Genomic DNA, 12,689 nt, shown 5'->3' with positions numbered 1-12,689 from the left:
GCTTGTCACAGATCCTTGTGATGTTGCCCATTTCAGTTCTCCACTGGTACACATTTCTATGAATGCACTGAAATATCTTGGGGTAGTTGTAATAGTCTACTGTCCAGACTTCCTCTTAGCTGGCATGCCTTCGATATCAAGAAGTTAGAATTCAGCTTTTATATAATTACTATTCTTAGATAATCACAACGAGAGTGTACACAATGTGTCTGAATTCTTGCAACTTTGAGGTGATTTTTTTTCCAACATTATGAAAGGGGTAACATTGTACAAGCCAGTAATCATAGAATGTGAAGAACCGGACACATATTCAAGTGGTGCACTGTTTTCTTGATGTTCTGATAGAGTATCGGCATTGATGGAGTAAAAATCAGGGCTGGTAAAAGACCACTATTTTTTTGTACCACTTACATGTTATATCAACCCATGTATCGCACACAAGTAATCTGTTCTGTCCTTTCCAAATTTCACGTCAGTTGACTTCCAGGCACACTTTCTGAATTATCACGATAACAATAACATTTATGTTCTGGTTGTAGCTTAACCTTCCGAGGGTGAAACTGGGTGATTTCTAGCAGTGCTAGAGTATCTCAAGTAATGGTTCTGTGGACTTGCATTTTGCACAAATATTGCAGTATTTGAGTTATTTGTATTTTTGTGTAGTTATCTTGTGTTTTCAAGATTTAAATCTGTTAAGTATTTCATTGTGTCTGCAGCCCTGGGTCCTGTTTTATAAAACTTGTTATCAGTGACAACTGCCACATTTCTGTGACAAATTTGCTCTTGGCCAATCAGATGCAGGGATTTCAGTAGCTTATAACAACTATGACAACTTGTCACTGATAACAAGTTTTATGAAACAGGGCCCTAGTCATATACTTTTTTTTTTTTCTCCTAGGAATCAAACAATCTGTTTTGTTGTTGTGACTATCATGTACTCTTATAATCCTTTCTGTGCTAGTAAGGACCTTGGACAGTGTGTACAATGCTATGGGGTTTTTTGTGCCGATTAGCACTCATTGCACACAAAGGGTTCATAGAACAAAGATGAAACATAGTGCATTTTCCCAAAAAGTTGAGTTTTGGAAGTTAACAGTGTAACCAGAATTTCATTCCCCCCCCCCCCCTTCTCTCTTTCAATGTCAAGCAAAGTGTAGTTTATAAGTTTGTTGGCCCAGTTTTGCTTAAAACAAGCAGTATGTTACAGCCAAACCTTACACTTATGACAGTGAAAAAAAAAAATGGACAACTACTAGTACACCTGTACTTGAAAATATGATTATTTATTACATAGTGCCATGAATTTAAGTCCTCTTTGTGTAATGGATGTGATTGGGCGACTGTACAAATAGTACAAATAAAACGAACAAAACATCATGGTGACTGAGTGTTAGGTGTATGAATAACTGTATGGAAGATTATGAGTGAAATCATATTGTGTTCGCATCAGCAATTGTGCATTTTCTAGTCTTTGGATTGCTAAATTTTGTCTTTCTGTCTATATTTTTTAGGCTCGTGTGTCTGTAAGGGTAATAATGTTTGCAAAACAACTTCAGTCCCACCTTATCAATTCCAGGCCAGTAAAACTCCATTTTTATTTTTACTTTCATTTCTTCCTCAAATAAAAGATGACAGTGAAACAAAATCATCTGGTTGATTTTGTGTCCGTGAAACTTTTATTTACTCTCAACTGTTCATGTATTGTTGCCCCCTTCTGTAGGGGATGAGGGTTCAGTTTGGCTTACGACATATAAAATGGGAAGGAGCCATTTTGCCAAAACATATCTGAAGCGGAGCCAAATGTATATAGCTGCCTCTCTTGCCTCATCTCCGTGACGACTTTCTCTGTTTTAGGGAGACATGTACATAAGAATGAGGTCCTGTGGTCTGTGTCGCGGGCAATATGCAGGCCCTGGGTTCAAGCACTGATGCATTGAAAGTCCATATAGTTTAGCATGGTATTTATCACTTCTCTCTAACAAAAAGAATATGAATGGGTGTACTATTGAGGGCATGCAAGCTATGTTGTAGAATCGTCGTCACATGCCCCCACATGAGCGGTCCTGGATTGTTCCTCACTGCGAGGAGATGGTGTACATAAATGCATGCTTGGTGTGAAAGACAGACCCCCCTTAACCTTCAGTTTTATCTTGTACAATACAGGCGACTCCCACTGTAACAAAGTCCTTTGAGACTGGCAGTTTTCTAACATTATATCAAAATTTTCTAATAGTGGAACAGTTAAGCATATGAGGACATTTAGGTGATAATTTTCCAAGCAAGATTTTTACTTTGTTGCAAAAATTTCATTTTTACCGTGCCCATCATATCTGGAACGTACTGTTCAGTATTAAAAAAAATAAACATTTTATTTTCATTGACGCAGATCAAACTGGGCATGTGTCTATTAAAGGAAACAAATATCATGTGTGAAATGTGATACTACAGGAAAACACCATTATAACAAGGTCGATGGGACCACCAATTTGACCTTATTATAACCAGTACCTCGTAAATGTGCCATGAAAGAGACCAGCTACACACAGTAATGGAAAATTGGAACTGCCGAATTCACCCCGTTACAAGCAGTACTGTAAATGTCCATATTTTTACGCGATTCATTTTTCATACCGAGTGGCTCAAAAACATATTCTTAGTTTTGTGAATTTGCACTGCACGATTGTCAACCCATTTAAAATTTTAAGAGAAAATTGTGAAAATAATTATTTTTGTGGGCTTAAGAATTCAAACCAACCAAAAGTAGCGCTAAGTGCGCAAAAATTTGTGCATTTACAGTACTTTCTTGTAAGCGAGCTTATTATAACAAGTTTCCCCTGTAGCAGGTTGAGGTTGTCATGTTTTCACTTCAGAAGCTTTGGGTCAATTCTCTGTCCTTATGTGTGATACCAGTGTACAGTGCACTCCTGTTGCAACAAAGTCCTCAGGACCAGCGGTTTTCTTTCATTTATCAAAATTTAATTCTGGCTGGACAGTAAAGTACAGAAAGATGTAAAGATTATTATTTTTGAACTGGAATTTTTACTGTTTTGTAATGAGAATGTCATTATAACCATGCTCATTATAATGCGAGTTTCAAAAGTACCGATATGTCACTGTTTTTGGACAAAATTTTGGTGCATACAGTGGGCAGGTGATACATTTAAGACAATTGTACTTAAAAAAAAAACACACATTGTGTGATGATTCTGTTTTGTCATTCAAACCCCTTTTCACTTTCTAATGGGGAATGCTGTCCATCCTAATGTTGATGTGAAAGACCAATGTAATTAATGTGGTAACATGTTCCCATCTCAGTATGCATAAAGGAAAAAAAAAAATGGATGAGGGCAGAAAATAAGTACAGAGCAGGATGCTACATAATTTTTTTTTCTTTTTTTTTAACGACTTGCTCATTAGGGCAAGCAGTTATTCAACTTGTAGCAGAACACTGGCCCAAATATGAATTTTACTTGCCTGAAAAAGGAAATCCCTAAATATAAGAAAATGAAAAACAAAAATATCTTGTAAGTCGAGGGTTTAATAAAACAAAATCATTTGAATAAACAGCACACATTGATTTGCACACTTAAACATATTGGAGTGACAAACTTGGTTTGAACCGTTGTAGCTCCAGGGTTAGTGGGGGGGGGGGGGGGGGAGGAACAAGTGAAAAAAAAAGGTGACTGTAAAACTTTTTGCTTGTCCAATTCAGGCAAGCATTTTTTCTTATTGTTTCAGAACACTTGCCAAACATTGATTTTCACTTGCCCAGGGCAATCAGGCAAGTGCTTATGTAGCACCTTGCAGTGGAACCTCATCATAAATAGGTCAGATATTACAAAATTCTTGTCTGGTAAGTTGATTTTGCAGATCCCAACTCTTTATATTTCTTTGTTTTTGTACGCTGATAGTAGAAACATAATATACTGTGGTAATTGTCATTGTTGTTAATCCCTCATTATAATGATGTTCCCCTGTATGACTTCTGTGTTAGTACATCTCCTTAAGAAAGGTTTGACTGTTAACTTTCCATGTACAAAGATTGTTCACAAACTTTAACAATATGTGACTTTTCTAATGCATGCTGCTCTGCCACCCAGCCCTCTAAGGGGTATCTCACCAGGCTTGAAACTAGTTCGCGACGAGTTCGCGACTCCAGATTTTGCTAGTTGCAGAGATGTCTCCGCGACGTCTCTCTGAGAAGTCTCCTGAGACGTCTCCATCAGTTGCGGAGACGTCGCAGAGACTAATCATATCCGCGACTGCTGAGACGTCTCCGCGACGTCTCCGCGATGTCTCCGAGATGTCTCTGAGACGTCGCCGAGACCTGCTGGAGACCAGAAAAACTGGTGAGAGGCCGCGGAGACGTCTCCGCGACTCTATTTGACGCTGTTTGACCTACTTTAGAAACCACATCGCCCATCTGCATGCTGACATCCTGCCTAGATCAAGTCAGGTGATCCTGCAACAGCTCCCTCATATTTGAAATTTTTTGGCACCTGCCATAACTCGTCTCAGAGACGTCTCCTTGGTGAGACCGCAAGACATTTTTTTTGTTGGAGACGTCTCGGCGACGTCTCCAACTTATCAGTCACAGCAGTCTTATCAGTCAACAGAAGTCTCCGTTGGTGAGATACTAGCTTTAGTGTTGCCTGGCTGTCAGTGAAAGGTAGCTGCTATACGCAGGGTCAGTGGTACATTTTTTTTCTTCTTTCTCTTCCTGCAAGGAAGTGTATATGGGGTCCACTGTAAGCAGAGCCAAGAATAGGCAAATGGGCTGCAAATATGGAAGCGAACTGTACCTCAATTGCTGGCCGTCTATATAGTTTGTGGCTGATGTGGGGGAAGCTTCCACTTCCATTGCAAAAAGGGGAGGGGAGTGGAGGTCTGTAAAGGAAAAATTGGCTCCTTTTCAGCATAAGAGAATGTAAAGCGCTAGCTTCATGAGCAAAATATAATATTTAACCTAGAAATTAAACATTGTTGTGTATCCATGGGGATTTTCAGCTCTTTGTGGACATTTCACAGTGATGGGTAAATCTGTGAAGATTTGTAGCATTGATTTCAAGAGAAACACATTCCACTTGGCAAGTACATATACATGTAGTTAGCAACAATAACAACTAAAAGAACATTCAAAGGATGGCTTGACCAAATTTCAACTGTAGGTGGCTCACTTCAGAGAGGGTGTGTCTAAGATCTGAAGTGGACAGGTTGTAACATACACACTCTTGTGTACTTGAACTCTTTCTTCACTTTCTTCAAAGGGAATCAATGATTTTGTATGAACCTCTAAAACTGCCAATAATGTATTGGGAAATTCTCTTTCTGTGAAGCAGTTCATATGACCTAGATGAGTATGTTACTGGTATGTCATTTCTTCATGTCTTCATTATGGCCATACATCCATTTCAAGGTAAGATATGCTAAACAAGTGAAATGCATTGTGTAACTTGTAATAATAATAAAAAATGTACTGTATTGTACATACAGCAGTAACATTCCACTACAGTAGTTGTTTGTTGTGTGCGAGAACATTTGTTCTACTGTATTTGAAAGTCCAGCAGTGATGAATGTGGTGAAAACTTAAAGTGACAAAATCTGTGAGTTCTTCTTTTTCTTCCCTTTCAAAATGTGAGTTTCTTCTCTGATTTTTGGTATTCAAAATGATGTAATACATGTATCATAATATGTGGCTCATCCCTACTCAGTTTCAGTGTGAAGTTAAAGTTAAAGCGGTTCTAAGAAAAAAATATGCATGGATCATGTTCAATATTCATGTACTTATGTGATAAAAAAAAGTCATATATATAACTTCCAGGTTGGTGCATTATATTGTAAAATGACACTTTTAACCCTAACTAGGCCGGGGAAGGGGGGCCGAGGGCCCCCCCCCCCTTGACGTTCCGCGCGATGTATCGCTATCGCGAAAAGCTATCACTGCGACGCTTCATGACTTTTTTCTTTCGAGTCTCCCGCATCTTTTGACACCAAATTTGCGATGCCCGGGCGTGCGATTCCAAGTTGCGCATAAATACATTGTATGTACGTGCATGTCAGACCAAAAATTGCTCAGAAACGGGAATTCGTGTGCAGTTTCAATGCAAACTGTGCTTACAGGCAAATTTCATAAAAGCATGATTATTTGGGGGTTTTATTGAGTGAAATCAATTAATAACATATTTTCTTGTTCGGAATGTCACGGACAAATTTCATCGAAAAAACAATGAAAAACATAAAGTCGAAAAAACACAGAAACACTTAAGAAATTCAAAAAACAATAAAATACTTAAGAAATTTTTTTCTGATGGCACAATTTTTTCTCTTACATTTGCTAAGGACACTAAAAAGAATATTTACACAAAAATGTGCCTGTTTTGAGGTTTATTTAGTGATTTATACCAAATTGTCTGATTTCATGCATCATTATGAATAAATTAGCATAATTTAGCATAAATGATAATTTTTTGAAAAATTAACTTCACGGTTCTTTTGATTACGTCATAGGCAATGTGTGTGCCAATTTTCGTCGTGGTCGACAGCCAAGATGTGGAGGGGCCTGAGAGGCCCCCCTGGCTCTATCATCTCAGCCCGGCCTAGTTGGGTTAAGCTGAAAACTTCTGTTGTGCCCACTTGATCACAATATGACTTGGTTACTCTTCAAATATAATCATTGCATCAAATACAAGCATGCAGAGTAGACAATGATGTATGCTGCACATGTTCCAGAAATCAATAGGTGACATGGTAGTTTAGTTTATTGCTTATCTTTGCATCATCCCATAAAATTGGCATTTCTTGACATGATTTATACAAGCTGGTACACCATGATTCAAACTCAATAAACAAACTCAAATCTAAATATGCACCATGCACAGAGTACAACACATTATTCCTACCACTTGGCTACTGATGGCAGGCACATGCATGTTTGTTTGTTTGTTTGTTTGTTTGTTTTTTGGGGAGGGGTCTCTCTCTATCACCTTTATGTCTATTACTCCTTGAACTCCAGAATGTTCAGGTACATGTGAGTAAATTTGCAATTTCCTTCCATTTCAGTCTTGCACCTTGCATTATACCAGTCGTCTTTGATTACACCACATACTAGAAGTAATTCATTGCTCTAAATCAGAAGTGATCACATGGGAAGGTGGAACTGGTCAAACATCAGCTGGCCTATGGTGGCTTGCAAGAACCGAAAAAAAAAAAATGAGGAAAGTTGCATTCACAAATCTGAAACCTTCAAGATACAGATTGTGTTATCTTGAGACAACCCACAACATGCCATGTGCCTTCTAAGAGGAAATGAATGAACAATCAGGGACTGTTCATACGAGTAATTCTCACTGTAGAACATACAGTGTATATTATCTGACAGAATGAGATCCTCCCTACACATTTTGTTCATTCTGATACCATGCACATGTACAGTATACCTAGTTTCAGGGCATGTCTGGTGAATGTATCTGATGGATAACAAAAGAAGGTTTTCACATGTGTAGCCTTTAGATTTCTATCACATGGCATGATTATCTATTCATTAATTTTGAATTGAGTTTGTTTTCCGATATTAACATTCATGAGACTATCAAAACATGTAATGAACAACATGATCCACTACACCATAGTTCAGTATTTCATAAAAGTTATGTGACTGATTGACAAATAGCCCTTCATCAACAAATAACCCTTTGCCATAAACATTAATGCCAATCAGTTTGCAAAAAAAAAAAAAAAAAAAAAACCTGAAAAAAATGTGATGTGACAAAGATCTTTCAATATAATGTTTAACAGTTCACTCTAACCTTAGTGACGAGACACGTAATTAATGCCAAGACATGAGTCATCAAACAAATGGTTCCTATAAACCATGTTCATGACCATTCTCCCTTCACACCACCCTATCATAATCAAATGGTATTTCCCCCTGACAAGCACAATACAAAACAAACACAAAAACAAACAAAACACACAAAACAAAAACTGAAAAAAAAAATATAAACTAAAAATTCTGTCCAGATAATTAAACACTGGTCCTGCCACTGATCAAAAATAATAAACCTATGTAAAATATTTTCTGTATTCCCCTCTGAATTATGAGGGAAAACCAAGGTTCAAGAAACCTCTTCCGAGATGCTGTTAGTTCTTCAAAATAGAATCATCTATAATTTCTCATCTGGTGAAGGGCAACAAGTCCTGAGCACACATTAACGAATGGTTTGCATGCACATTTGAAGAGAGTGAATACACAATCTGTCCTGATACAATATATGAAGGTTGCATGCATCTTTGGTGTTTCCTCATCCTACAAAATGCTGATGACAAGTTAAGCATACATGATGGTGTGCAAGCAGGGCTTCAGTCCCAGACATTGAAAATCATGTCTAGACATTAGAGAGTCTTCCTGGTTGGGTCACCTTCATCCTCAAAGGCGAGTCTAGGATTCTTCTAGTCTTTTATTGCCCCATCAATTTCAAGTAGCACACAATCTTTTCAGCCCATCGTGTCTCCATACTTCGTCTTCTTGAAGACGGGGACATCTGTTTCGTCTTTTCCCACTTCTGATGACGCGGCGGGCTTTTTGGTCGTCGAATCGGCCTCTTTCTGAGCGGGGACAATCTCATAGGAGTTATAACCCTCCGCCTGAGCAGTTCTCACCCAGTTTCTCTGGCATTCTCTTGAGGCAACTGATGCTGTGATGTATCCCAAGACGATGGCCCCACCTGTTGGAGTAAGTATGAAAAGGTTGCTTTCAAGGACACACAGTTTTCTCACTTTCTCACTCTCGCTTGAAGATAGTTTTAGCATTTCTTTATTTGGACCTATGGCTAAGTTTACTTTCTTACAGCAATGGACTTAGATATGAAGAGTTTGTTTGCCAAAACCGATAAGTCCATTTTTGAAGATTTTGAAGTACGGTATCTGTCATAAAATACAAAATAATACCTTTTAAATGATATATTGGTCACTACATATAAAGGTACATTTTTGAAGTTATGGTCAAAAGAAGCAAAAATTTTCTTATTATTCTCTTTATTTTTCTTGACCTTTAATCGCAGATATCTCTATTTGACAAATATGGACTTATCGGTTTTTGCAAACAAACTCTTCGTATATTCTTTATGTCATCATTGTATCAGAGCAAGTGTGTCAGATAACATCTACCATCTTCAACCATGAGATTGAACATCGTCTCATTTTCATTAGTCGACTAGAACATGATCATTGCTCAGGTGTATAATGTTGATAGTATGAAGCTCAATGACATTGATTTTACACCAGTACAGATGCTTCACTCTCATCATGTAATGTGTCATATGACTCATAAGTAGTGATTATAAACAGCACACATAGGAAGTAACATGTTATTATCATGCACATATAAAATGTATTTCAGGTAAATTCATACTTTCAGTGATCCAATTACAAACCAAACAAGATAAATGTATAACCTGCATTTTTCTGCAGCTATTTCTGGCAGTTAGTCAATCATGGTGTCTTATTCACCAAACAGCAAGTTTAGACAAACACGGTAATTTCTGCCTTAGAATCATTGTCTATTATGACGTTGGTGAAGCTAAGATTGTTGACACGTTAATCAAGAAATGTTAGGTAACACTCTATACATGTAGTACCTGCCATCACTGATACTGTATGCTTTGGTGCAAACTTTGAAGCAAACTTCTGACGAGCATAGATACTTCCTGTCAAGCCCGCAGCTCCACCTGGGAACAAGTGAAAATACATGTTTTATTTTGTTTTGTTTATTTCAGATGACCTACAGACATACAATATGTAAAACTTAATCTCTGAGGAGGTACTATGTGAGCTAGTATCTCCTTGGTTTCGAGCTTGTGTTTTCATCTTTCAAATCATCAGAGTTCAATAGGTACTTTTGCAGATACATGCAGACAAAACTGAGGGGATATGGATGAGTGGATTCATACATGTCACTGGTTATCCCTATGTGACGTGATGTAACAGAACTGAGCTTATTGTCACAGTGCAAATTAACACATCAAATCCCAGAGACCACAGCTCTGTGATTTTGTACTGTATCTCAGCATTGTAGCTTTGCTATCCATTGATATGATAGTGTTTCATATATGATGTAGGGGGAAGAAAAAACCCAATTTGAATCAGCAACACATTAAAGAAGATTACACAGCAACATATTAAAGAAGATTACAACCTGTTGCAATTTTCTCTCAAATTTGCACTCTTTTTATATAAATTTTAGTAGACTTAATGAACATGGCCACATCTGTGTAACAATTTTCATATAAAAACTAAATGCAATCATAGTAGGGGGGTGTCAGTCTGGATGGTGACTAACCCCGGGCGCTCCTTGTACACAGTTTATAATGCTACACACTGGGGCTGGTCGCAATTAGATGGTAACATGATGATAATGTAGGACCTATGTAGCAAATTTCTCAAGAATTTAACATTTAAATGCTTGGATTGTGAAAATGTTTAAATGTAAAAACTGCACGAACACCAACAAATTTGACAACTCAATGTAACTAACATGTATTTCATTGTGGTGATTATGAATATCAGACACCAATATTTGTATTCCATGGAATCATTGCAAGGCTTTAATGAATGAATCATAATAAAAAAGGGAAAATAAAAAAATGTTACAAAAAAATCTCAACACAACCCAGCCATGAAAAACATGACAAATGGGGGGGGGGGGGGGGGGGGGGGTGGGGGGTGGGGGGTGGGGGGAGGGGATGAACCAATGCCCCTTGACCCCCCGCCCAAAGCTCCCACACTAATATATAAAATACATAGGTCCCTGTCAGATTCTTACCTGCGACGAAACCGATGAAACCTTTCATGAAGGCTCTTGATTGACACTTCGCATATTCTTGCACACCCTGGGAGTCAAAAATCAGGAATTGACGATAGAGGAAATTATGATGATGATTAGCCTGACCAGACACTGTGCTGAGCACAGGGTCTGACATGAGTTAGTGTTTCAACGTTGTAAACGACCGTCACTATTGACGGCAAAATCACATAAAATACCTTTTATTTTGTATGATTTTAAGAGTAATATAATTGCAACACTTATCTACAGCATATTTTCCTGATTGTTGAGTTGAATTCGGCGTTTTGTTGGTATCCAGACCTTATTGTTGAATTTTTCGGAGTATAAATCGTGCGGTGGCATCTTTTCCTTCGAGAGCTTCAAAAAACCAACAAACTACCTACGCCCGTGCGCCCGTGCGTTTCATGTGTTACGTAAAACTTGTAGTAGATCCGCGCGTGCTGCACCGGCAATGATTTGACCTTTTTTAGTCGGGGTCACCCGACTATCTCCGACTACCTACGTTGTAGTATACGAGAGTGAATGCCATTCATATAACACGCAGATGAGGAGTGAAGCAGTAAGGACGTTTACAGACCTGATTTCAGCCATAGATTTCGGTAAGTTTTAGACGTAATTAAACAAAAAATCGCATACCGGTTATTGAGTGATGGTCATAAATTACGATAATTCCTTATATTTTAGTTTTCCACGATTAATAAAGATATTCATGAAGGAAACAGTGAACGATAACAACGTCCGCGAAGGAATAGAGGTGCAGCGCTGTCGCGATTCGCGACAGCGGCTGCGTGTAGTTAGATGATGATATAATTTACTCATGAGCACATGTCAATGTTATCATAATTACTATTTGACACCTTATGAAGTACAAGGAAATGGCCACAAAATGTGGGATAATGAGGGGCTAGATCATCTAGTCTTGACTAACGTTAGAGTCTATTTCATACATTCACCACGAGCGAGCGAGCCTGTCCTGTAACGGTATTCACGAACATCACATTGAACGAATGGGACTAGACACATTTCTAGGCCAGGCAACTTGAAACTGAGCAGATAGCAGGATCTTCTTTTTCTGAAATGTGCACCTTTTTACGTTCATCGAGTATCAAAACGAGCGAGTATATTCCCTACAGCTGAGCCATTATACTTACGGGATAGACATCATCTTCCAGATCATTCAAACTGACCAAAACCATGATTTACAAGTACAGTGACTCTCGTTCGACCGGGCAAAATCTAGGCCTAAACAAACTGTTAACTGCTGATGTTACGCAATTCACAGATTACGCATTTGTCGCCCTCTATAGGGCTCACACGGGTAAATAATTCCCCATAGAAAAAAATTCTGTAAAATAGCTGGGAGAAATGAGGTGTTTCATCTTCACTAACCTGGATAAGTGAGATATTACCTTTCATCCATCAAATTTCCAGGGTGGGTTCTTCGGCTCAAATTCTGTCCAAGGGTCCGCAAAGCCAGAATACGAGTTCTTGTCACCCCAAAAAATCACCTATTTTCCGTACACGTACCCAATGAAATATAGTCCCCTCAAATTCCATCAGAAAAGCTTTCATCTTCCAACCAAAATGCAGTTTGTAGAGGAATTCATACTCAATATCTACAGCTATTCAGTTTTTTGCCAAACTACATCATTGATTTTTAATTAATTTTTTTCTTCATTTATTTTGGTATCTTTGGTACGAATTTGTGAAGGGGTCTGGGACAGTCCATTTTATTTACAGGTGTGAGCCCTATAGTGTCTCCGGCACAAAGAGCTTTTCCCCAGTGGAGGAGAAAAATCTCTTTGCTCTAACTAAACCCGACAGCGTCTATCCGACGCTTTTCAGAGAT

At 38.3% G+C, this 12,689-nt stretch overlaps 1 protein-coding gene across 1 annotated transcript; it reads right to left on the bottom strand.

Moving 5' to 3' along the window:
* Positions 1-7,705: 7,705 nt before the first annotated feature.
* Positions 7,706-12,077, bottom strand: LOC140240841 (transmembrane protein 141-like). Its single transcript, XM_072320612.1, has 4 exons — positions 11,992-12,077; positions 10,820-10,886; positions 9,636-9,725; positions 7,706-8,723 (listed from the first exon to the last, which is right to left on the bottom strand). Exons 1-4 carry the CDS (start codon positions 12,034-12,036, stop codon positions 8,494-8,496), a joined length of 432 nt encoding a protein of 143 aa, XP_072176713.1. The 5' UTR covers positions 12,037-12,077; the 3' UTR covers positions 7,706-8,493.
* Positions 12,078-12,689: the final 612 nt, after the last annotated feature.

The sequence above is a fragment of the Diadema setosum genome, chromosome 17, assembly GCF_964275005.1.
Source record: "Diadema setosum chromosome 17, eeDiaSeto1, whole genome shotgun sequence".
Taxonomy (NCBI): domain Eukaryota; kingdom Metazoa; phylum Echinodermata; class Echinoidea; order Diadematoida; family Diadematidae; genus Diadema; species Diadema setosum.
This window is presented reverse-complemented; position numbering and strand designations above follow the sequence as displayed.

Excerpts from the sequence above, each read along its gene's own strand:
- LOC140240841 (XM_072320612.1), bottom strand. The coding sequence starts at position 12,036 with ATGGTTTTGGTCAGTTTGAATGATCTGGAAGATGATGTCTATCCC. Across the intron at positions 10,887-11,991 it reads TGGAAGATGATGTCTATCCC|GGTGTGCAAGAATATGCGAA; the intron begins GTAAGTATAATG and ends TTTGACTCCCAG. Across the intron at positions 9,726-10,819 it reads TTTCATCGGTTTCGTCGCAG|GTGGAGCTGCGGGCTTGACA; the intron begins GTAAGAATCTGA and ends ACTTGTTCCCAG.